At 39.7% G+C, this 27,475-nt stretch overlaps 1 protein-coding gene across 4 annotated transcripts in view; it reads right to left on the reverse strand.

Moving 5' to 3' along the window:
• Nucleotides 1-521: 521 nt before the first annotated feature.
• Nucleotides 522-27,475, reverse strand: part of fgf13a (fibroblast growth factor 13a) — a 93,897-nt gene continuing 66,943 nt past the window's right edge. For 3 of the 4 annotated variants that reach the window (XM_069694360.1, XM_069694359.1, XM_069694362.1), the window contains 4 exons: nucleotides 22,934-23,044; nucleotides 17,315-17,418; nucleotides 6,667-6,865; nucleotides 522-2,529 (listed from right to left, as the gene is read on the reverse strand). In XM_069694360.1, coding sequence (XP_069550461.1) covers nucleotides 2,393-2,529; nucleotides 6,667-6,865; nucleotides 17,315-17,418; nucleotides 22,934-23,044 — 551 coding nt within the window. In that variant the 3' untranslated portion in view covers nucleotides 522-2,392. Of the gene's footprint in view, nucleotides 2,530-6,666; nucleotides 6,866-17,314; nucleotides 17,419-22,933; nucleotides 23,045-25,652; nucleotides 26,642-27,475 lie in introns of those variants that run through there. The other variant, XM_069694361.1, reaches the window with a different exon arrangement.

Raw genomic sequence — 27,475 nt, forward strand, 5'->3', positions numbered from 1 at the left:
GCCAGGTAATTACTGACAAAGTGCCACGTCCTCTCTGCACGTACTGTTATAAAAGCTGAAGGGTTCTAATTTTAATCATAAAGCAGAATTTTTTTTTTTTTTCGTTCTTACTTAATCATGTAAGTACCTTGTAAGACCTTGTACAGCTTGCAGTTGCCTTCACTACGAAGGAACCTGAGGCTATTGTCTTGTGTTTTGGCTCAAACATGATTCCCGGAAGAAAAGATTTGAATCATTTTTTAACCAAAGCCGATATCGTCTAAATGACACATTGGTGGCCACAGATTGGAGGATGCCGGGAAAGAGTATGTTTTCAGGAGTTTCTCATGGGTGAAGGCATTTCAAGCTACAATGCAGCATCGATGAGTCCCAATTCAGCAATTGTTGCAGATCATGGCAGCTAAAATTTAAGTCAAACTAACAATCCTCCAGTGTTCTTTATAAATGCGATGGCTGTTCTGTTCGGTGGAGTAAAGAGGCAAATGATTGGACAAAGAAGAAAGTTTGACACATTTTAAAAGTATATCTTAATATAAACATTTTATTCAGTGCATTTTTGTGTATACAACAAATAATAAACAACTGGAAGTTATCAGACAGCCACAATGTCTGCCTGTATATGTTGTTTTATCAGATTTAGCCTGGTAGTTTGGAACACATGATCCAACATGGGTTAATACACATAGCCTACATCATGCAGCTCTAGACCAGAATTTCCCTGCTTTCTCCCATGCAACAGATAGGTTCACCTAATACAAACCACCTCCAGAGGAAACCAAGAAAAGAAAGTCTCCCAGAAGCATGTACCAGAAAGAAGTTATGTAGCTGAAGGGAAGAGTACATAGCCCACAAAAAGGGTCCTTTGTGTACATATCTGTGTTTGTACATGCCCTGTGCAAGAAAGGGAAGATGTTCATTTTTGTATGTTTTTGTCATTTTTTTGTTTTCACTTTTACAAATATGACGTGTCCTATAAAATGTTAAGCCACCTAAAAGTCCACAGTATTCTTTTTTAAATATAGAAAATATTGTCACCACAATAAGTTACTCAAACACATAACAAGCATCCTGGGAAAGGGCTTTCACCATTTTCTTATGGTGAGCTGTATCAGACAAGAGAAGTCGACAAAAAAGGATGGCTTTGGGGGGGGGGGGGGTGTCAAAGAATGACACAAGCACAGAGGGAGGAAACAGATCACGAGGACCAGAGCTAGAGACATTGTGACACAGCGGTAACAGAAGGGAATGGGGACACATAAGTCGTTTCATACCTCGGTCATCGAGCGTATAAGCAAAAAGCACGACATCAAGCACGCTGCCAACTTCAAAATGTTTTAAAATCACTTCCTTTGTCCATTGTTCTTTATTTTCCCACAAAATCTTTGCTTTCTTTCATCAAAAATGTACAATAAAAAAAAAAAATCCAGCTTTGCCTTAATATTGGCTTGGTTTTCAGCGGCTTAAAGGGACACTCTTTTGTTCTGTCTTTGGTTGGCTGGAAACCTTTTCAGTAATGAACAAAAATACAAATACTGAACAATGGCAAGGGAAGAGAACAAGAGGGGGGCAAAAACAAAACCAGTAATCAAATAAAAATCTCTCAGCTAATTCAGAAAATTAGCAAAAACCAAGGTGCAGCTGTGGCATCTCTGAAATGAAAAAAAAAAAAAAAAAAAAAAAACTGCAAGAGAGCCACACTGTCCCTTATATTTCAGGTCAGTTGAACATAGGCTTCATTTTCCCATGCTAGAGAGCTCAGTCTCTGAGCGTGTGCACTAGGATGCAGGAGAGCTACCATCTGGCTGGCCACAGTCCCAGTAGCACTAGACTGTGCCACACCAGGGAGTTTATAGGCTTTGTATTCACAGAAGCATGGATGAGAGAGATCAGGGCTTGTACTGTACCACTGCAGCTTCGTAGACCAGCACCGTTACTAGCTGCCCTGAACACCTGCATGTCTAACTTCCTGTCCTTTTCTGACATATGCACGAGTGCTTGGTGTCTGCATGACCTAAGAAAAGTTATTGTCCATAGGAAATTAAATAAGAACAAAATAAGATAAAGATGAGCTAACTGGTATGCATTCATCATCAAAATAGAGTGACCAAGGTAATAAATAAATCTCAAGCCCAAAACAAAATATTTAATTTGTTTCTTTAAGTCGAGAATGATCTATGTGCTGTTTAGTTTCCTACTATCGATGCTGTTTTGGTGACGATTGACCAGGATGATACCTAACTGCTTTTTAATGATGGCGTCTGGGTGTTGATGTGTGGTTTGTTGTAGTAGCTAGTCCTGAACCGCTGATCGGAGAAACAAGTCTGCTTGGATTCACGCTCTGCTAGAGGTAAGGTTTCGTGGTTCGGCCCCTGGCCTGGGTTTGGCTACCGGGCTACGTCGACTCATTCTGGCTCACGGCTTTGCCTCCGTTGAGGACAGCTGAGGCACTCCGACTCTTGGTGGGTGTGCCACTGCCAGAGCGGGAGAACTCTGTCAAGTCGTGAAGAGATGGCTCTCTGTACATTGCCACTGTGGAAACACAAGAGAAGTGCAAATCAGACAGAGTGAATTTTATAGATAGTAAACAGCCAATAACAGAAAACAAATAGCATGCAAAAGCTGTGAAGAGCATGAAGTTAAAGATTAAGGAATATTAGGGTTGTTCACAGTTATCATCAGGAAAGGCCAGTTGATACACATTTCAAAGTTTCATAAATACTTCTCAAAAGAATCCTCCACGAAGCTGCAGAGTACTCTAAAAAAAATAAAACTACTAATGCCCACAAAGCAGGAGAAGGCTATAAGGAGATAGAAAGGTTTTTTTAGAAAGCCACTTCCTCATGTCGTAATTATAAAAAAAAATACCAGTTAACAGGAGATCAAGTTAAAGTTCGAAAGACCAAGAAAACTTTCTAAGAGAACTGCTCGTTGGTTTGGGCCTCTAATCAACCAGTTTCAGTTATGGCTGGAATTAAAATATTCTCCATGTTTCAGCCTGCAAACGTTTTTTTATCCACATTGGAGCATCAGCAATATAACATTTACGAATTACCTTATTCATTTGTTCATTTAATAAACTTAATTGACAATGCGGCTGCCCTTAGCAGCCTAACCATAAGACTGCACATTATAATGACTGAATTGCTCCTCAAAGTGTGACAAGGTTGTTCGACTACTTTTTTGTTGCCATTTGCAGGTAAACTCATGTTTTCTCAAGTGAGAAGATGATTTATTCGTTTGTAAGTTTAGTTTTTGTGTTTTTCTACAGAGTAAATGCAAGTTTATTTAACATTTTGTAAAATAATCTCATAAATCTCATGGACGACTGTTGATAGTGTAATTGTCCAAATAACTACTGTATAGTCCCCTGAAAACTGCTGAATCAAGACATCACAGTAGACTAACACGGTGCTGAAGAAAAAAAAAAAAAAAAAAACATTCACAGCATTGGCATTATAAATTCAAGAGTTGCTAATGTTTTAGCTTTGCTGTGTATGCAGCATCGGCTCAATCTGCATCTCAGCAGACGCCTTTTCAGAAGAAATATCAGAAATCTGAGGTTCACAGTCTTTGGTTTCAGGATGTTGTCAACATCCTTCTGCCTAGAATGCTATTTGATGTTCACTCCTAAGGGAGTTGGTGGCTGAAACAGCAAACCCAGTCCTGCAGACACTTCACTTAGCCCAGCATTTTTTTGGTACAGCAGCAGTCCAGAGACAATCTTTGTGTACACACATCAATCATTGGCAGGATTTTGCTGGGAAACTGCTGATGATTGATACCGGTCTTGTTTGTGACAGTATTGTGTGAATATAAGGGAGGCAACTGACCTCAGGATTAAAGCATCACCTCAAAACCATTGCTGCTTTTCATTTTTAAACATAAATCCCCGACAACTGACAATTTTTTCCATTTCCCCACACAAATCACCCTATGTTTCAGTGACAGACGCCACTTGGCAGGCAGATACTCTCCAGATAAAGGCAGATCTTTGTCTCTTCTATCAGGTCTTTCTGGCAGAATTTTAAGAGGATTTTCCAGTTTGGGTTTGAATGACGTGAGCTGAACTTGCTTCATCCAGAGAAAGACAGAATGAGCGGCTGTGGGCTGAGCCTCACAGACTGGAACCAGAGGAGTAGTGAGTAATGCCTGGAAGAGATGCCATCGCCAATGCAGAGACAGCTTCTTAATTGGTGCCCTGTAACACTGCTGCCTCTGAATCTTTATGAGCTGCTGGAACAAATTCTCCTCTATTTCTTTCTCTCTCTCTTTCCCATGCAAAGCTCTTTTTGAATCACGACATACATCCAGGATGTATGTTTGTTGGTGTTTTAAAGTAAAGTATGTGTTTGATATGTTTCTCTCTATTTGGATTTGCTACTGGACCTTAATATTATATTTCTCCTTTTACATGAAAAGCACAAAAAGCAGCTATGGGCTTTGCATTTTGGTATCTGTTAGAATTATCGCCTTATCCAGCCTATATATATCCTTGTAATTCACTTCTTCTCTTTCTCAGTATTTCTCTCAGCATGAAGTAAGGCAATCATTTTCTAGCTATTGCTCTTAAGTGTGTTTGAGACCCCTTGGATGGCCTGTCAAATGAAAGTGAAAACCTATTACAGTGATCCCAGAGGGCAGATATGGATTCCTAATAAGATGCTGGCTTGAGAAGCTCCAATCAAAGATGCAGGAAGGGGCAGCAATACTTTGGCAAATAGAGGCAATGAAAAATGTAACTCCAAGCTGTAACATTTAGCAGGATTACTGAAGGAGACCCCTCATGTTTTACCAAGATTCTTGCACACAATTTGATAACATCAACATCTACATCTGCCTTTGGTGTAAAAAATGAAGAATCTGGCCAGGAATATTTAATCTTTTAAATAAAGCTTTGTCGCTTTATTTCCATCTCAAATTAAACAGAAAGCATTTGAATGATCTATTCTGACCTTCTCTGTAGAGAAGCACTTTAATACAGCCTTAACACAACATTGTATTATAATACAGTATACTGGACTGATAATTATAAACATATAGTATCATCATTTGAAGTAAGAATATTAAAACGCAATTATATTTTTATTAAGTCATCAGTAGTAAAGGAACCAGTAAGAAGAATACATTCTCTGGCCTCTTTTTGATATTACTGTAAAACGAGGCGTCAAAATGTTGGAATCATCTTTTAATATAATTGCATTCCAGTACAACACCATGCCCCACTATGACCTCAATAATAAACACAGTTATTACTTTTCTGACAATGGCACCCCAAATTGAAAATTTCCAACCTCTTTAAAAATAAAATTCATGGCAGAGCTGTTGTAATAAATTGCACTAGATTATACAGGTGTGTTTGATAAAGTAGCCAGTGAGTGTTTGTCAGTATAATGGTTAGATTGAGTTTACTTAAGTAGAAGGCATGTTAATGTGCATGCTCAATAAAAGAAGTAGAAACTATATATAGAGCCAAATGACAGATATAAACTCTACTCAACAATCAACTGCCCTCTTTTCCGTATTGTTTGAGTATTTTGCTGTGCAAGCCTTTCATTTCTTACTGAGACAAAAAAAAAAAAAAAAAAAAACCTGAGTGCTCTTTCTTTTGTCACACCGAAGAGAAAACAGACTCTCTCACTCGTCTCTGTTGAGAGGTAAATCTGTGTCTTGTTGAAGATGAAAGGACTGTGGCCTTTTCAGCAGACAACAGAACCATCTCTCCCCCTCCCTGTTTCCTCTGTTCCCCACAGCCCCACCACCACACATTCAGCCTGGATGGGTGGGGTTCCCCATGACTTTACTAATGGAAAAAATAAAATCCTGGGTGCCACTGTTCAAAGCATTAAAGCATATTGTTCCTGCAGCTTTTAGTTACTGACAATGGCTTGACCTCATTCTGCATGTCTGCAGAGGAGTGTGACCAACTCAATGAAGCTACTGAATAGGCACATGCCAACGTCTCTGAGAATGCACAATGTCAGAGAGTCATGTAGAGAGGAGCTCATTTAGTCTTTAGTAAAAGAATATTCACATTGGACCTTAAATATGAAGAAAATGGGGAAATTTAATCAGTTGAGTGGTTCTCTGGTCTCTAATTGAGAAAAACAACGCCTTTGCCAACAAACACCTGAACAGTCAAGAGAAGTTGCTCAATCAATTCTGTAGTTACTTCCTCTCAGATGCTGAGCCTTGCACTGCTTTTGATCAGCCAATATGTTCTGTTAAAACTGCATGATTAATCATTAAACAGTTTGATAGGCCCACCACACGCACACACACACACGCACACGCACACGCACACACACACACACACACACACACACACACACACACACACACACACACACACACACACACACACACACACACACACACAATGTTGCCATTTCTGTCATTTTACATGTGAACAACTGAGAGCAACAGAATGAATGTCTTCCAGGAAAGACTGCACTGAAAATGTGCACCGCTATTCCCATTTTCAAATGATATCACGTCAGTGCCCCTTGAATGACGTGTGACTGTTTCACACCTTTCAGTGCAGCCATTGAGAGCAGCTATGAACAAATGGGTGGATAACACATTACACAAACTAATTCGCGAACCAAACTATAACACAAACCTTCATACTCAACAGTAAATTGTGAAAGAGGATCTGAGCAGGCCTACCTTTTAGAGGTTTGGGAAGGAAGTGGGCTGCTGGCTTGTTCTTCTTGACATGATTCCCCTTCATGATTTCTCCTTCCTTGTTCAGACCGAGGTACCAGCCCCTGCCCGACTGTTGCTGCCGGTATATCATGGAGGAGTATGTTACATAGTAGTTCTCGAACACCGACTCCTTGAATTTGCACTCTGGTGTAAAGTGTTCCTGGGGAGACAAGATAAGCAGAAACGATGTATTGAAGTTGTTGGACAGTACTTCCGAAGTTCTCAAGAGTCTTTGACATACTGTTACGAACATTAGCAGCTGAAATGCAATAGTTTATTACTGGAGAGTGCAAATTAGTAACGGTACATTGCGCTGCACGTCCAACACTCACTCAGGCACAAAAAGAGTGGAGGAACTATCTCAAGGCTCAAGCCCCTGCTTTAAAATTTTGGTCTCTTGATAATCTAATTCTATTCATTCCATTTACCGTAGTGAATAATGTAGCACTTCATAGCATAGATAACAGTGATATGACAGATATAGAGGAGCATTAATAAAACATACAGGCAAAATGAGCAGTATATTCTCATTTGGTCCCAGCTCTTAATTATGTATGGGCAAGCTCATTATCTTTCAGAGTTTTGTCCTTTGCATTTTAGACTTTGTTGGACAAGATAATTTATTACTGCCAGTTGACTTTTATTTATTAAAGTAATGACCTTTTATACTGCAAAAAATATTAAAATGTTTTCACAGAGTGACTTTAATAGAATAATATGCAATCTGCGAGTACTTGCATAATGCATGCAAGGTGTTACTTCCTTTCCTCTTTTGCTAATGTACTGGTTGTGGAGAGACTCCTTAGAGACATGCAAAATTCATCTTCTGGACTCCATATTGTGCAAGAGTTCACTCGCCCTTTCTTTTTAGAATCCAGCCCTTCTATGGGATTTCACCATTAATGCCAGATCAGTGTGGCTGAGGTTTATTTCCCCTGTGGCAAGATTTTGTGTGTGGGGATGCATGGGTGTATATGTGTGTGTGTGTGTGTGTGTGTGTGTGTGTGTGTGTGTGTGTGTGTGTGTGTGTGTGTGTGTGTGTGTGTGTGTGTGTGTGTGTGTGTGTGTGTGTGTGTGTGTGTGTGTGTGTGTGTGTGTGTGTGTGTGTGTGCGTGCGTTTGTCTAATTTGTAGAGCTGCGTGGGCGGTGAACCAACAAAACAGAGTCGAATAAGTTAGAAGACAATTCCTCCTGAGAGAGACCGAGGGACAGCGTGTTAGACAAGTGCACGAGGAAACTAAAAACAAGTGCAGCTAGTCAGCAGTAAATTGTTCCTGCCTTAATTTTTTTCTTTTTAGGACACTTTCACATGAAAATGCATTTATTCAAACATTACCTTAATGCACAGTTAAACACAGTTCGAATAGCCGGTGAGTGAACGTATGGATGCTTCTTTCAGACCAAAGCAGGTCTGACACGGCGCAGTCCTAATGCAATTAAAAAACATCACACTGGTGAGGGTGATGCCGTGTTCCCAGGGCCAAAGACCCACTGTGAGATCATGACAAACAACATGTCACTACCAGACGGGGAGTCATCTATAACAGCCTCTCTCAGCCTAAGTGTTGTTTTTTTTTTTTAACACTTTAGCAGCGTCACTCTTTAAGTGCCGCAGTAACAGGACTTCAAAAGACAGACTGACGTTCATGTCTGATGATGAGGTGCTTTACTCTTCTGCTGAAGCTTCTGTATATAATGCAGCTGAAACATATAAAAGCTGTACAGTAACTGTAACTGTAATGGTTGTAAAACATTCACTTGTTGAACCTGTTAAAAGAGCCCTACCCCATAGTGCTTTGCCTTTTGTCACACCAGGCCTCAGAGCCCACTTGAGAAACAAAACCTACACCTACCTCCAGTAACTGACAACCACACTCATTCAACATGCCCTTCTCACTGATCTAGCCTTAACAGACCACATCACTCTCTGACAAGCATAGATGAGGTGACAGGAAGCTTGTGACATATCACCTCAATAGGGTACATCCTGTTGGCTCAGCTCAAGTTTGAATAAATGCTAAGCCCATCAGGAGGGCTGGGGAGCCAGCTTGGAGCATACTGTGTTATGGTTCTTATTTTAGACGAGATAGTTTTTAACCCATAGAGACGACAAAGCTAAGAGATTGGTCATGTAAAATGATAACAGGCCCTCTTCTTTGTCACAAAGCATCTGTGCATACAGACATACATTACTGTCATACTCATATCTCCATCCCTCTCACTCAGATGCTGCAACGAAACAGCGGTAATTCTACAGCAGAGACAATAACATGGTTCCTGAATGGCTTCACACTTTTGTTCAAAGCCAAGTTGGAACCTGGGAGTGGTGGGAGTCTTTACATACTGCATTTATTGATGTATTGCAAATGTTCCTTGTGAATATAGAGGCTGCAAACAGATTCACAGTCCATGCTTTGTCCTGTAAATTCAACATTAACAGGACAAAAGATGTCCATTCCTTCCTGTGTTGAAACCTGTTAGTCTACTGGGCAGTCAGCCTGTCCATTTAACACGATGATCAAGGCTGTTGTGACATCTGCTCACCTTTTTGCCAGGAAATATAGATAGTACTTCTACTTGTATGCAAGATACCTTATCTTAAACAACTATCAGACTGCCATCAAATCACATTTTTATAGGCGTGAACAATATTAATGGCTGTTTGGTCTTTCCTCTATTAAAACAAAAATATATATATATTTTTACCACTACGTTCATGTCGTTTCAAACACCTTGCTTTTTTGTTTAATGCTAGAATATTGAGATGTTTAATGATCTTACAGCCTGGTGCTCCTAAGGGCATCAGTCAGGGCGTAAGATATTTAGTCCTATGTTAGATAAGGGATAAGATTAGGGTATAGGGCATTTTTAAAGGGGAATGCAAATCCTTAAGCCAAATGAAGTAGATGTCCATTACAAACCATTACAGAAATACTTTTGTTATTTTACTTCTAGATCTTGGGGAGGATGCAACAACATTTTCCAGTCTGCTTCCTCCTCTTCTCTAAACTGTTAACAGCTCCAGAGTAGGACCAGTGCACGAAGACCCCGCGTTTTTGATCAGCGCATTCAGTTTGTTTGTATAACCAGCTCTGATGCTTATGCCCCACCAGATTTCAGCAATATTGCATTCACAACAACAAGAGTGGTAAAATATTTGCAGTGCCGGGCAGCACATGCAGTATTAAAGTACCTAAGCAGCCTCAAAAAATACAGGTGGCCTTGGCCCCTTTGGCAACTTAGCATGGACCTTTTAAGGTAGAGTTTTTTGTTATTCGTGTCCCTCAAGTTTTGCCATGATTAAAATCGAGGACCTGTGATCTGTAACTTGTTGATTAGTTGTAAATTAATGCACAGCAGTATTCCTCTTCTGTGTATTAGAAGGCTAATCTTGCCTTCAACAATTTAGTGTCAATCCTTTCACCTGACCATTGGAGGTATCTTAACTGTCTATCTTCTATCTCAATTTAGAGGTCAAATTTTGTTTCAATTTTTTTTGTCTTCATTGCTTTCTCAATCCTTCTCACACATCATTTCTTGATTGTTCAAGTCCTCAGTGTATTCGGTCTGTCTTGCTACTGTATCTGACTCTCTTGTTAGGCCTGCTTAGCAGCAGCCGTCTTAGAAAGACTGGGCAGCACCCATCTGAGTTATGCATGAGCTGCAGTTGGAAGCAAAACAACAGGCTGCTCTCAAGCCAGGAGTTCTGTTCTACCTCTAATAATGAGCTTATGTGGATTTGGCTGGTTATGCCTGTCCTGGAGAAGAATAAGAGTCTATTGATAAACGGATGCATTCAGATAGATACAGGCACAGTTGGAGCCAAGATGGAGGAGAGGCTGCTGGCTGTCAAGGCAGTATTGGAGTGGGTTTCTGACAACAGGCTCGCTCAGACTGACACAAGGAGGGGCCAGAATGGCTGGGGATCCCCATTTCTATTCTAACCGGGCTGTGATAGACAGAAACACTCAGATTCTTTTGAATGGGCTCCAGTAGCATCCTCTTCAGTCAATCTATTGTCCACTGAAACCAATCTCCCAGCAAAAAAACTCTCACATCACTTTAATCATGACTCCAGTGCCAGATGGAGCAAGGGGAAATCACTTTAGAAGTAAAGCAGGACACTATCTGCATAGAAATAATATCCGTCTTGTCATCTCTCTCTCTCTCTCTCTCTCTCTCTCTCTCCCCCCCCCCCAAGTCTCTGTGGTGGTTTGGCTAAATGGACTTTTAATGATCCCATTACACTACTTGGGCTTTTCCTTGAAATATGCAACTATGACAAGTCTTTGTCCAAATGATACACAGCTGGCAACCTCATTTGCAAAAAGTCCAGGCAAGCAGTTTTGTAAAACAAAAAAACGTACAGAATTTGTAGTGTATGTCATGATTGTAGGCACTGTGTCCCAATAGAACCAATTAGGCTTAAGGAAAGTGAGCTGCATAATTACCCCTGTTGTATAAGTCTGTTAGCTGTTTCTTGCCCTCTGTAGCTATGAGAAAATGTGCTTAATTGTTATGTTGTTGGTGGCTCTGTACAGCATTCTCTGCATTTAACAGGAATGAAATGGGCAAAATTCAGTCCAGTCCGATATATATTTACTTTCTAAAGCATCAGTGTCGGGGCGAGTTGTGTTTTCATTTAACTTTATAGACCTCTCTATCCTAGCATGCTCTTTGAGCTGTGACCTGGTAGACAGAAGCAAGAAAGAGAGCAGGATGACAGAAAGCTTGAAAGCTTTATGGTCCTCTATTCATGTTTTATACCAGTTTCACTTTTTAACCTAAGACAGAGTCAACAGTGACATCTGTTTTTAACTCCTCCTGACAAATAATTACACTTATCAAACTGTATGGTTTGTTGGTATTTACTGGGGGCTTTATATGTGTGTGTATAAGGGTACAGAGGCAGTAATTCCACTATGTAGATTTCATCAAATTTAAACAGATATCATTACTGTTACTGAACAGGACATCAGGGTTTAGCTTCAATGAGTCGCAGCTTTATAAGTAATTACAAGCGTCAAACTTTGCCTCAGAAATTTTTGCATCCTTTCCTCTCATCTCTCTTCTCTTGACAATTTCTGTAGCGTCAGGAATGCAAGTCTAATTTAGGCACAGTATGTTTACTGCAATGCAAATTAGCTTATTCAAATGTATGTAAAACATATTCACCATTAATAGTCACATTTCCATGAAATTTATAATTCAGATTATAAGCTGTTTAAAGGCTCAAACTGAATAAAAATGCTTCCTGTGAACACTTCATTCAGAATAAGCAGGCAATTTTAATCGTTTGTAAAGTGGCAGTTTAAACTTTTTCATAAACCGATCAAAAGAAAAATAGTAGGCTTCCATGTAAATAATTGAACTATTTACTTTCTGACTGCGTTCTTTTTGCACATGCCCTCCATCTTGATGTAAATGCAGATGGATGTTTCTCCCTCCACTACCAAAAATGGCACCTTCCAAGCTAGGAGTTTGTGATAAATAACTGAACATTACTGGATACCAGGCATGTGTTGTTATCAAGCTTTAGCTTAAGAGCAACACGGTAATGGCAACTAATGTGCTGAACAGGCAATAGATGTCCACTTTATTTTTTTCCCTGTTTTTTTTCCTCTAACACCCGCCCTACTCTGTGTTTGATTGGCAAGTATTTATTGCCTTGGTCAATTCAAATCAAAGGCAGACTAGGGGTGCGTCTTCCCAGAATGCAGGTGGGGGAAAAAGGCAATAAAATACGTGATGTATTCAACACAGCTGTTCTGATTAAATGCATTGATGCATTTCAACATAAAACTATATTAGATCACATCCCATGTAAATATTTGACCTACGATCTTCAATCTGAATGAAAAAATTAGTGAATGTAACTGCAGCTACTGTGGCACCTTCCAACAATATCCATTCTTGCATCCAGAAATTTTTCATACACAAATTCATTCAAGTCTGTATTTTATCTCATGTTTATCTCAAAGAGAGACAGAGAACAGTCACATGTTTTACAACAAGGGGGAATCCCGGCTGAAGCTATGGTGGTGTTGCCCGAGCTCTTTACGATCTAACAACTGCCTATAGGAAGGAGACATTCAAAGGCTGATGACATGTTGAGCGTACAGTGGTGAAGGATGTTTCCTTGCTATTTGTAATCGCTGTGAATGTAAAACACATTGACACACATGCACAAGCATACACTGCCCATGTGGACGACCTTTTGCACGCACACGCAATTATACAATTTAACAGTGGTAAAACTGTAACATGAATGTTCCATTAGTAAAGCGGTCATGTCAAGAAAACACTATCAATTATGATGCATTCTCAAACAGTATTCTGTTGGCTTCAGGGGAGTAATTACAGCCCAGTAATGTTTTCCTGATCCAATCAGCAGGAGAGGAAATACACATAATGGATGTGATCTCCTCTGTAAAGATATTGGCCGTATTTTTTTCAAGCCAAGCCAAATCAACGCTGTGCACTGCCCCATGCGTATTCAGCTGCCATATCAAAATTGAAATGACACCAATTATGCCAATACAATCAAGGCTGAGCGCTGTTCTAATTTCTTTGCAGCGACATCGAGGCTTGCGAGACTCAAACAAACTAATGCTGTGGCTGGGCAGTGAAAACAAATCTTACTAAATCCGGCTTTTCAGTGTCCCAGTCTTTTCAATAGAGGGGAAGTGGATTTAAAAACATCTTTTCCCTTTAGCTAAAGATGAAGTACACCCATAGTGTACTCAGTTGTTTGGGAATAAATTGGAGAGTTTTAATCTAGTGGAAAAGACCCTTGCAAATACCAAACATAAATAAGCACACCCACACAGGGTACACATTCAATCCAGAAGCACATACACACACAGCACAAAGTAGTTAATGACACAGCTCAGTGGAGTGAAACCTTACAGCAGTGGTTATTTACCAAAGGCTTTGTGCTTGCTAAATAGCTGAAAAGGCATGGGTGTGAGCCAACTACATGTCTAACAGGAGTGTATCAAAACAGAAATACATCATGTACAAGGACAACGATATAAAGCCTTCTTCGATACCTGTCTGTCTGCAAGTTTATTTTTGTTTATCCTACAAACATACAGCAAACAGCATGTAATTGTTATATTCTGAACAATAAAATGTGCTCTTTCACAACCTCTGCAAGGATTCAGTGATGTGATTAAAGCCATATTTTAAAGTTAGAATCTAAATGTAAACCTTGACTAGAAATGAGACAGAAATACTTGAAGTGAATTGGGATGAAGTGGATATAATGTACATCCACCTAGCAGCCATTTTTTCATCATTGGCATTCTGTTGTCTTCTAAAAAGCATTAATCAAATAACCTTTATTTTAATTTTAAACATTTCGCAAATTTAAAGCATATCCAGAAGGACTTATAAATGACTGAGAATGTTGTGCGTTTAATGTCTTATACAGAATCTCATTCACAGAATACACGACCATTGTCAGGATGTAACTGGCACAAAGTTTTAGGTAAAAGAGCCTGTAAACCTCAATGCAAGCCTGATAGATAACTTCACCCCGAGAGCCCTGAACTCTCCATTTTACACACTCACACAGCAGTCTAGACGAGACTCAACTGGAGCCTCGGTGACTCACACTAATTCAAATATGACCTGCCAGGAAATTAATAACACCACTTCAAAGGCACCTCATGAGATATGTGCACACCATTTAACTCAGGACGTAAAAACAGAACTCACATCTGAAAACATACCAAAAAATTTGAATGATTTTTTTTCTCCAAATTAAGAGTATTGAGTTGGCAAGATTATTTTAGATTATATTGACGACACTTTTTTCTTGATAAAGGTTGCTTGTGCAATTCTGATGCAAAACGTGCTTCACTACTGTTGTAAAAGTAGAAAGGCAGACATGGAAATAGAGAATAGTAAAGTAAAATATATACTAATTGGTTCTTCCTCTCCCACACATTGATGGGGAGAGATGAATATATTTTCACTGGTGCATTCTGCATCACCCACACATGTGCACTTTCTCACTCCTCATTTCTCTCACACTCTATTCTTTTCTTGGTTTATGTTTTCTGCTCTTAAACACACAGAACACCCAGTTATATAGAAATAAATGCACATACACTAAAAGCCTGAATGCTATCAAAGGTAATATGTTTGTAGGTAATTTGTGTCAGATGTAAATTGATCCTGCATGTAAATCCTGTGAATCCTCTTTATTATGTTACATTCTCTCACCAGTCGCTCGTATATATTCATGCATGCTCTTACGCACACACACGTAGAGTAATGGGAAAAATCTATATCCTAGCAGCAGCGCTCCCTTCCCCACCGAGAATACGTCATCTGTTGTCTCTCCACTGTTGATTGGGATTATCCCCCCAATGGTGACCTATGATTGGCTGGTTTAATGTGGCTTGAAGGCAGCACTACCATTGCAGCAATTCCAGCAAGACAGCCTCCAATAGGAAGCCAGCTTCACATTCAGTTTAATTCCCTCTCTAATTTAGCTGAAATAGAAATCTCTAAAGCCCATCCCCCCAACTGCATTCTTCCAATTTAACACACCAACATGATGTACTCTATTCCACATGAGGGCTGGGATTTAAAGCAGCATGGATGGTATACTGTATGCTGGCAGCAATAGGCTTTTTGCAGCTTTTCTCTTCTCCATATGACAAAAATGTAACACATTTTTACATCACCAAGACACAAGAGAATAAAATCCAAATTCAGTTCTTAAAAAAAAAAACGTCTGGTAGTGTTTGGTTTTAATGATTGTAGTCTAAATTGTGATTTTAGTTCTTTTTGAATAATGGTTCTCGTTTTTGTTCGTAAAATACACCCCCCGCAAGAAATTACATTATAAATACATATATATATATATATATATAGGTTAAGGTTTTGTTGTGACGCTCTGAATCACTAAACATGGGAATATTCTCTGTCTCATTTGTAGATAGAATGGGCCTTTGCTGTGGTCATAAAGGGACTCACAGTATAATAAGATATCATCTGCATAGCAGTGAAAAAAGGCAAGCATCAAAATAAAGGACACATCCTTCGGACAGACCACAAGACAGAGTTGTACATGAAAATGCATCCTTAACAGCAGAAGCTGAAAAACTGGATAAGAATGATTCGCTCACAGATATCCAAACACAAAGTCACTTCATTTGTAATAGGAGTGTGAAACGTTATCCCAAGAATCCAGCAGTACCAACCTTGATTATTCCCCTGCGTCGCCGTATTCAGATTTTATTAAAGACTCAAAGCAGAATTGTTTCAGAAAAGTGCAAAAGATGGTAGCAAGACAGAACCTTATGAAGAATATTCTGCTCATCTTGGGTAGTTTTTTTTCCCCGTAAATCTTAGGCAGTGAAAGAGTGTTTAGAAATAGGACAATACTTGTACTACTGCTTCTGTCTGCTTGTAAAGCCTTTGCCAGAGTGATCCATCTTTATGAAATGAATCCTACAACTAGCTTCATATGTTTAATTACTGACAGACTTCAAACTCAAATTATAAAGAATCCCTCACTGGGAGCTTAGGAATGGTGGTTAGCCATGACAAATAAGCACGTAAATGTGTGTGTGTGGGAAGGGGTTGAATGAGTATGTTTTATTTCAATTATTCCAGTATATTCCCCTCAGGCATGTTTAGCTGGGATGACACCCATGGATATGTTGTCACACAATTGCTAGCGCTCATTAGAATGTAATTATTGTCAGAGCATACAACATCTGCAGAGGGCTACACTGATTATGTTGTCATTCTTTTGGTCCTTCAGAACTATACATATTTCTGTGTATGTGAGAGTAAAATCACGGCTGAGAGAGATGCCAGCTCACTAGTTTTTTCTTCTTCCTGCATCACATTACTGTTTGAGTACGTAATAGATCATTATTCAGCAGAAGCTGCAGATTAAAAAGTCACAGGATCATTAGGTTTATTTAGCTGTCTCAGAGCTCGTTGCTATCAATCAGGAGACCTTTACCAAACAGAACAATCTTTAGTAATTTGACTATAAAGACAGTCTGTCAACAGTGAATGTGTGTGTGGCTACACGCCCACTGGGTGAACATCCAACCAGCCTGTCAGTCTTCTCAGTGACGCCTGCCACACAATGCAGTGGTGGCATTTGGGAAGAAGACAAACAGGGTTGGGCCAGAAACTGAATTATTCACAACCTTGCACATTTAATCCAAGATGAGGAGCCAGCTGCCACAATCAGATATGTCACTGCTTAGCCTGCTTACACAATCCTTGAACTTTTCATTGACATAGAATTATATCAGAAAATTATGTTGTTCTTTCATCAGGCTTAGGATGATGTGTCTGAGTGGGCATGTTGAGAGTGATATTCCCATTTCCACAAATAATTGAAAAAAGAAAAACACTTTGAAACTTTAAGCAAAGTCAATGCTGGCCCTGTTAAAGTATCCTTCTTCTCTCTCTTCACCTTCTTCGACCTGCTCACGTCATGTAAATCAGACCAAACGTTCTCTCTGTAGACAGCTGGACTAAAAGGTCAGTCTCTCAGATAGATGCCAGGATGTTATCCGAGACACACATTCACACTATCACTCACACTTAATGTAAGTGAGATACTTACCGATGTGTACAGGTAGCCCTCACTGTTCATAGCCAGATAGAGTTTGGTCTGCACCCCCTGGATAGCCACCACTCGCAGCCCCACTGGAATAAGGTTGAACACGGCTAGAAAGAGACAGGATGACACAAACAAAGGATCAACAAAAAACACACTTTCATCTCTATTTATGCATCTATCCCATCTTTTTCACTAAATAAATAAAGCAATGAATTAAACGCAGAATGTCTGCAATATTATAAATTGTAGTGTAGTAAACTCTGCCTGGTTATTAACCATGGAGTATTCACCATCAAGGGCTTGAAATAGTTGTTATTCGTGTCCCCTATTTTTCTCTGGACAGAGGAATGACTTGTCAAAACCTAACCACAAATAGAGGCCCAACATAAGGTCACTGAGCCACTATCTCAAGAGGGTCTTTACAATAACAAAAAAAAGAGAAGAAAAAAAAACAGTGCACAAAATTATAAAGATGACAGAAAACAAAGTATTGAAATAATAAAGCAACTCACATATTCTTTATTCATATACATAAGCGGAAATCATAGGCTGTTTAAAGTTAAACTTGTGTATTTTAACCACAATATATAAAATTGCAAAAATGCAAATGCAGATGCAAGATATCTAGTGGCAAAATGTTTAATTGAATCACTGAGAAACCTTCAGATAAAATAACTTTTGTACCAAACAAAGCCCCTCTATGCTCATTGTTTTGGCTGTGTCGCTGCAGTGTTGTTTTGCTGCACCTATTTTCACACACAAAAACAAAGCGCTCGCACTTCTCTGTACAATACATGCATTAGACTTCATGCTAAAACACACACACACACACACACACACACACACACACACACACACACACACACACACACACACACACACACACACACACACACACACACACACACACACACACACACACACACACACACACACACACACACACACATACAAAAATCTGTCTGTGTCCAGCGGGCTGAATGCTAGTTGTGAGCCTGAGAGAGCCAGCGGCAGCCCAGCTTGTCAGTGAGGTACAGTTCTACCTAATTAGTGTCAGCCTGTACTGTATGTCTGTGTGTGGGTTTATGTGTGTGTTTCATAATTTTCTGGCACTGATCCCACAGGCTGAACAGAGGGAAGCACGTGAACGTCCACCTGAGAGTCTGTGTGCATGCTTCTGTTCCCAAAAAAGGAAACTTCTCGCCTATTGTACTGACTATTGTTGGACATACTCCCAAACATTGATGCCGTCTCCACTGCTGTGGATTTTTGTATACCCTTTTGGTAATTACATCAATTACCAAATACAGTAAAACATGCCCACAAGAGAATCATAACATCCCTGTTAAGTTTCCCTCTTAAATGTAAAGATGGTACACATTGTACTGGATTTAGACACATGTGAGGAGAGAAATTAAACTTCTTCCATCCTTATATCAGTTAAGCTGTGAGTCAGTGAGTGTTCCCTTACTATAGATCCTCTTGTCAGCCACTTAGTAGATCCCTATCTACAGACTGCTTTGGGAGAAGTGCACTATAGAGGCTTTTTGACAGGCTATTTCATTTGCCCTCATCGCCTCAGAACTGCAGCCTTCCTTCTCTCCGGGCTTTCATTGTAAACAACAGCCAAAGGAATGTATAATATATTTACTTGTAGACAAACCTTGCCAGCATATTCTTGGTTCAGTGGAAAGGCATTTAAGTCCCAGAACTATTCGCTCTCTGGCTGGCTGTTCCTCCTTTCTCTTTGCCTCCTCTCTTTGATTCCATCTATCTCAGTCTTCATTTCTGTTTTGTTTTTTCGAATGCCATGTAAAAGAGCTTTCACAATATACAATCTTGTCTGTTCTCATGTTCCCAGTCATGTCTGAAATAGTAAAATATATTATAAAGCAAACAATTAAACAAAAAACAGTAATGGTTTTGGAGATATGAAAAATCTCTTATATGGTGTATTTGCTAGCCCTTTAAAAATGACAGGAGCATTTTATGGTGACTTGGCTGATCACATAAATATGCAGTGCTTAAGTGTAGTCTCTAGTATATTACGCAATAGCAAGAGTTCTCAATTTTTTTTCCTCTCACTATTCTTTTCATTTATTCATTATATAATCAGACCTCCTGTTAATTTCTCTTGAAACTGACTTCTATTACTGATACCGATCCTTGCTTTGCATGGTGGATGGTCTTCCATGCGCCCTAAATTCTCAGTGACATTCTCAGGTGTAGTACTGTTGAGTTACACTGTCAACTCACTGCAGCTCATACTAAAAGTTCCACCACCGCTGAAACATAGTTAGTTACAGCCAAACAATATTGCAGCTATCAAAAGAAGTCTCCCGAGGGAAAGTCACAGCATTCGATCTTGAAGCTTTGAAAATGACAGATCGGGGTATCTTTTCTGGGAGAATATCTTTGGTGATGCCGGCTTTGAACACGTGAGGCTGCCAGTAGAATGTATAGCTCAAATAGATAGTGCCTACTATTTAAAACCTCAGTATCTGCAGTATATTGTAAAATAATCGTGTGCATTTATTAAGCATGCCAAGTTTGTATTCAATGACTGTCATCCCTGGGCAGAGAAACTATGACTGAGTCATACCTGCTGCACTGAGGTGCACTAAGATCAACACAAACATAGGTTATAGTTAGTGTATCGAAGTAATTACTGAAATAGCTCACAGCAAATCCCCTCCAAATTTTCTCTACAAATGATTGAAAGGTCTGAAGCCACAGACACAGGAGACCAAGAGAAAGCAAGTTGTCGTTTTGACTAAAGACTACACCAGGAGAACTTTTTCTACTTTTAAAAACACTCGAACACTGCAGTGCGGAGGCGCAACAATTTCTTGCAAGAAATTCAGGTTACAGGTTACAGATGGCACTATCAGCAAACTTTCTGCACAGCCATTTTACAGATTGATCCATCTTGGTTTTACTGTAACTAGAGCTATAGGGGATGTGAGGACGTTTTTTTTTTTTCATAAGAAATCTCTCCTTACTGCTCTGGCAAACCAACACGATTTGCATTGCATTTGTATTCAAATAGAAATTAAACACATTTGGATCTGTGTACACACGCTTTGCATCTTTTATTCTTTGAATGTAGCATAGTTTAGATGTGATGTCCCTTTCTCTGCAACATCTTGCTACGTGAGCAGTTCTTGTCTTTATAATTGCACCCCACTCACTGTGCGTCACTCAACTGAGTTTTCTCCCTTGATACTCCCACCATGATGCACATATACACATCTGCACTCCACTTCATTTCAGAAGGATTACCAGCCAGAGCACTGATGGGAGATTTTCAAGAGGGGAAACTCAATTATTTCCTGTCTCCCTAGAAACACCTGAGCACACTGAAGAGGATGACAGGGCTGCCACCCACTTGCAGACCTTTCCTGGTGCACAGAGACTCATGGAATAAGAAGGGTGAAGAGGCCATGGGGACTGTTTTCATGATTGTCTCAGTTCCACCTACAAACAGCCGGGGATTCATAACCAGTTCAATGTGACAATAAAACCCGAGACTTCCCAATAATAGCTGCTCACATCTCAAACGTTTGTCCTAGTTACTCATTCTGGGATGAGCATGCCTGCTGTTAGAGCAGCCTGAATATGACGATAACGTATAGGAGCATAAAAATAAGCTGTTGTGATGAGGCACTTTTGTTATCTGACTTGTGTTGAGCTGCAGTGACTCTGCAGAGTGTAATTTAAAGAAAAATAAGCTGAATTAAGTAAATGCTCTAAAAACACAAAATGTGATTTGATAGCATAGTTTCACATCAGGTGGCTTTTTTTTTTTGCCTACTACTGTAGTCCACAGTATCTACAATCCTACTAACAATAAGGTGTTCCATTTTAACATTACATTTTGAGTCTATTTATGAAGACAAGGGCTGAAAGCACAACATCTAGGACAAGACTGAGAATGGACTGCATTTTGAACACTGAAGCAGTACCCTGCCTCTTTCAAAGAAAAGGATTTCGAGTTGCTTCAGAGTTCTCATTTTTTTTCTTTACCCAGTGGGTTTGTGATGCAACACAAGAAAATAGCTGATACTGTATAAAATAGGAGAGAAATCTCTAGGATTTCTGAGACTTGTATTTGTTATTTCTGACATTGTTTCCTATTCTTATAGAAATGTCACAAAAATATCAAACTTCTTCTTTAACATGGCCAAATGGCTAAAGTCACTCTTCTAAGCAAGCTGCAGTAGCAAAGATCAAATCCTCACCTTTATATGTATATGTTTGTGTGTGTACGCATTTGAGAAGGTCCTCTCCCACCATCACAAGACACCAGTAGCTCCAAGAGGACTGCGCTCTCCATCACCATGGAGACAAGCGCACCCAGCGCCTAACAACGCTATTTTTGGAGCAGTGCAAAGAGCTTGACTCTATCTCCTTTTCCTATTCAGCAGCACTCTTTAATTTTCTCCTCGAAAACTATTTTGGTGCCAATGCGGGCCAGTTGTTATGCAAGTAAATAGAAAAGGGAGACCATACAGACATGATGGGTTCGGTGGTCAGTGTGTGAAGTAATGTATGGTGTGTGTGTGTGTGTGTGTGTGTGTGTGTGTGTGTGTGTGTGTGTGTGTGTGTGTGTGTGTGTGTGTGTGTGTGTGTGTGCGTGCATGCACATGTGCACATGTTTGTAAAAGATGTTGAGATGTCATTTCAATATGTTTGCTTCAACTTTGGCACTTGTCTGTACTCTGTTGTATTTCACTTTGCTATTAATTTATTTAAGAGATTCCCCATAAATTAGGAGGTGTTGCTCTGCTTCAACATGCACAGAGCTTCTATTTATTTGTACGACACACACCATCACTACCAAGGGACTTAATGAATACGTAGGTACTAATTCAAAAGTGTTTACATCCGCTTAGTGATGGGATTACACACTCAGTATTACATCAAAGATGTTTCAGTATACCATGCAGAAATTATTCCTCAACCGTATTATTTTGGACTGAGGACAAAGTGACTTTCACTTTGGTCATTAACCACTGTACTGTTGTAATCTCTAAAAAACATGTAGTGCTCATTGCACTAATTATAAGGTGGTCCATTTCCGCTGTATTTTTACCCAACAAGTGTCTGTGCTGTTACTCTTCCATTGATCTCTGCTTTAATCTATTGGAAAACAAAGAGCTGGTGGGTGTTGTGGCAATGATAGGGATGCATCAATACATAGTATAAGAAGAAACTGGCTCTCACCAGAGAGGCAGTGTGTAGGAGAGTAAAAAGCCAGTCGTGATCTGTGTTCAGGCTGCTATAAAATTACTTTGATTAAATCAAATCAAACAGCTACTCAGTGCTGCACCACTTAAATGCACTGACATAGACTGACTTTTTGTTTTTCTTTGGACTATGAATCATTAAACCACTGGAGCAATAATAAAAACAAGCTTAACTGTTTATCTTAAACTGGTTCTAGGGGCACGGGTTTGATGTTGAAGTTGATATAATGTGGACACTGTTAGATAATATATAACTGGAACATGGAGCTGACGTTCACAAGGCAATAGGTTTCCCCTGACCAACAGTGCAGCAGGCCAGTGGATGTACAATTAAAAGAAGTCAGTGGAATCAAAATATTGGAGTGAAACTTACTGAAACCATTGTCCTCCTCCTTTGTTCCGTCAATGGTTCCATCTGCCTGCAGCTGCAGGTGGAAACCTTGTCGACTGTACAGCTTCGTCACAATCCCCTTCAGCTGGGGCTCTGTGGAAGCGGAGGGGAAAAAGAGACAGGAAACACAAGAGTGAAACAACAGACCCAAGACTGCAAGTTGATGTCATGAGTAGACTTCTAATGGGACATTGTAAAGCCTGAGTTGTACTGCTTGCCATCAATTTAGAAGTAACTGAAGCCACAAAAATCAATTTTAGTCAAAGGACAGTGAGGCTGAGTGGACCATAGGTCAGACAAAAAGGATTACAACAGCTAATTATGATGTGCTAAGACACTTGCCAGTCAAGCAAATACAATCCAAAAACATGTCAGAACACATGAATTGACCTTTTTAGATTTCACCATGTTGTGAAATGAATAAGAGACATTTTATTCCAATTTTGTGTTGCTAGATAAATCTAGAGATGGAATCTGTCAACCCTCAGACAAGCTACAGTTTAAAACATAGTTTTACATGGCCTTCGTCATGGTGGTTGCCACTTAATAGAATGAAAATGGCAGGAAGTACAGTTTGATCAGTGCTGCTGCGTTCACAATTAATGAACACGGACAAACTGCTTCCGTCTTCTCTCTACAGTGGAGCAGAGGGGAGAAAAATGGTAACCCCTGTGGCATGACAACATATGAATAAGACCACAGATGGATAAGAGCAAATAGTATAAACATTTAAAAACGGCCCATGAATGCATGTGCTGGCTCACTGGTCTAAGATGGCTAAGGAAATGTTTTGCATGTCACCCCTCTTTTACTCTGGCTTGCTTACCGTCGCTTTCTACAGGAATAACAAATTATATTTAAACAAAAATAAAAATATCCTTTAAAAATAACCTAAATAAATACTCATGAAACCTGACTTTAAATACACACAAAAACAATAGGGAATTTAATTTAAAAGGTAAAGAAGACTGATATGTAGGTGCAAATGAAATAAATATTGCAATGTACAGTGTATAGTCGTGAAGAAGGAGCAGAATATTGAGTGATGAAAATAATAGCTTTTGGAATTAAAAATTGGTGTGTAACAATAATTTAAAAAAACAACTTCAAAGTCTAAAAGACAATAGTTTGAAGTGTTAGTGCTGGTTAGCTGATCTGTGTGACATCAATGTCTGATAAGAGCTAAGTGCTCTCCATTCTCTGGTTACTGTCCCAGGTGGTGTGTCCTTTACTGTGGTTAACCACACCTTTCATCTATCCTTTCATCTGACTTACCTTTCAGCCCTGCCTGTACTAGCCTTAAGGTTACTTTTGCAGCACAGAAAGTTTATTCAGCCTGTACACTGCGGATATTGTGATGGTTTTGTTGGTAAACTGTCATGATGCAGTTTAGACACCGAGACAAAAAATTCGTAGCCTGAAGATCGGTCAACATCAGAACTACAGCTGCACAAGCGTCAGCATGTAATGTCAGCAAAACATGTACTCACAACATTACATGACAATACACCAAACAACATACACAGAAAATACAGTAATGTGCTCCCTAAAGTTGCCAGTTCTTTGTTGGATGAGGCACCAAGTCACACTCAGACAACGCCTTCTTGGCACTTATTGCTTCCTCCACAGGATAGAAATGGACATTGGAAGTGAGAAGGGAGCAAAAACTGTAGGATAGTTTTACTGTTACATAAGCACACGCCCTACCCTCCAGGTGCATCATATACAGAGTTATAAAACAGCTTGAGAATGAATGAAGTGAAAGAACACAGAGCTGAATATTGTAAGGCTACGTAGCAATCATGCCCACGAACATCAAACTACTGACACTAAACTTGGGAATTTAGTGAGATGGGATCAGATTAGATCACTTTTGCACTGGATTTGTAAGGGAGTGAGTGATTTAGGCACACTTTAGTCACTGAAATTGTCTGCTTGACACCACGCCGGACTTTGGCTCATGTCTGAGGTTACGGTAACACACAATTCTTATTGACAGTGTACAGGCCACTTACAATATGACTTTTGTTTTTCTTTAAAAAAAAAAAAAAATTAGGTACCTTTTATTTCATCTTATCCGCGAGTGTTTTTTTCAGCTGGATAAATTTCAGTTACAAAGAACTTGGCATTATTATGCGGGAAATATCATTTTGGAGCTAATTGTGAGATCTGCTTAAAAATTTAAATAAGAGTTAGGAGCTGCTTTTTATAAATCTGTGTGCCAGTCTGTGTCTGTTCTATTTGAGGCTGATTATGAAACTAAATTCTTATGTCCAGGACACCAAATACTAATAGTGGGTATTTTGTAATTTTGGAGAGTGATTACACATAAATCTGGCATCACTTTTGATGAAGGGATTATCCAGTTCAATTTGAACATTGAGCCATGACTTGCGAGTCTTAAGTAATTCACTTAATAAGGCTGTTTGTCTATCTAGTCCAGTGTGGATTGAATAAGTAGACAGAGAAGGATTAAGCATCAATCTAATATATCCCTCAGCATAATCTGAGATGCCAAAGGTGACTTCTCCGAATAAACTTGAGAAGTTCCCGTCAACTTCTACAGAGTCATTCATCTTTCAGAGAAATTGAGCAGTTCTGACTAAATGCTGTCTTATTTAGATGCTTTTTGTATGTAAAGGCATCCTATAAGAACTATTATACTAAGAGAATAATAGCCTGATGACATCGCACAACAGACCTGGTCGTCTCCTCCGCCTCTTCTTGGAACCAAAGAGTTTGACCCGTGAGAAAACGTTCAGTCGACTGGGTTTTTCACAGCTTCCTTTGGTTTTACTGGGGCTGCTAACGCAGCGGCAGGCATTCGACTTCTCCCGCTCCCTCGCCTGCCTTTTCTGTCTTATGAGGGAGCTGGCAATCGCTGCCGCCATAGCCAGTTTGGCAGCACTCTGGAAAAAACTTCCAGAGAAGAGTGAATATAATCACCCCCTTTGAATCCAGAAAATGTGATTCTGAAGGGAATTGTCCAGGAGCAGCGGTGACAATCTGAGGCAACTACAACGATGCGTTAAATAAAGAATTTGCAAAGAGCACTTAATAGTAGAAAGGAATAGTCCCAGCAGTGCGGTAAAAAAACAGTTAGATAACGTCCAAATGAATCATTTTGTCATGAATTTAGGCGTTATTTAGGAATTGTCCGTTGTATCTCCGAGAAAAAAGTGAAAATTAATACAAAATAAAAAACCACACGTTCCACCAGAGCCTGCACAAAGACTTTCACCAAAGCACGTTGCATGTTCCTCCAACTGTATCATTTTCTCGGTATCACAACAAATACGCACAATCCCAGTTTCTGTAAGCGGTTTTGCATCATCCCACTAAACTACCTGACCGCACGCATGGTGATCGGGTAGGCAGACAGTCACGAAAGAAGCTCAATGCAGTGCCATAGGATTGAAACACCTGTTTGCGGGCGCCGGGAGAGTGTTTGCAATGCTCTTGATCTATTTTCCCTAATCTCTTACTGAAGCTGCTGCTGTCACAAAGAGACTTAAACCGCGTTTTAGAAATGCCACGCAGAGGATGAACACGAATCACAACGTAGATTTCAGTTGTTTGTCTCTCTTTTGTTTAAGCGAAGCAACGCGAGGTAAAAGCAAGAGGCGCCCCATTCTGGATCAGCATCCGAGCCCAGTTTGAACACAAACTCTGCTGTGCTGCTGAGAGCATCCCACCTACAACCTGGAGAATGAGCGGTGGGGAGGAGGGAGAGGACGGGGAGTCTAACTAGTGAGATCCAAATCCAGTCAATGTGCACAGTTAGAAAACGAATATCTCCATACAAGCTGTCATATGGGATAATTCATATTAAGTATATCAAGAGAAAGAGACGTGGGGGCAGGTAGGTGTATGGCAAAAAGTCTGAACAAAGAGAATACCAAGGTTTTTGATATTTCATTTAACAGACTGGACAGTGTCCAACCTTAGACTAAATCTCATGGCTTAAAAACACAAATAAATAAATGTTAATTAGGCAACAGTATTTACGCATATTTAAGCTATTAACTCATTTCATTGCCCACTTTAATGTGCAAATGAATGTGAGGAATAATATAGAGGGTTGTCATTGGAGACGTCAGCAGTGATGTTACTGCGTGATGAATAATAGAATAATAAAACAAGATCCAAACAGGCTGATGCTGGTGGATTTTACCCAGAGAGAAAATGAATAAAAATGAAAAAATGACAAAAATGAATAAAACCCCAGTTTTTCCATCTTTAATACATCTGTCCCATTTCAACGTGTATGATTAGACGCTACGAAAAAAACTGACATTATGAAAAGTTCACATTTTAAAAAGTGCTACTGCTATTTTAGCAGCTATAGACTCCAGACCAAAGGTTAGGATCTGACACCATCATTTCCAAGCCTCACTGCCCGCCCCATCACTCCATCGCTTTTACTCAGACTGAGCACATTTATAGACTAACCAATGCTGCCATCTACAGTCCTCAACCAAAATTGTCGCAGATGTTAAATCTCCCCCCCCCCTCATAATTATA

This window comes from Brachyistius frenatus, unplaced genomic scaffold (assembly GCF_029030835.1).
Source record: "Brachyistius frenatus isolate BFR_SWC_R1_liver_20210118 unplaced genomic scaffold, ASM2903083v1 Contig_17, whole genome shotgun sequence".
Taxonomy (NCBI): domain Eukaryota; kingdom Metazoa; phylum Chordata; class Actinopteri; family Embiotocidae; genus Brachyistius; species Brachyistius frenatus.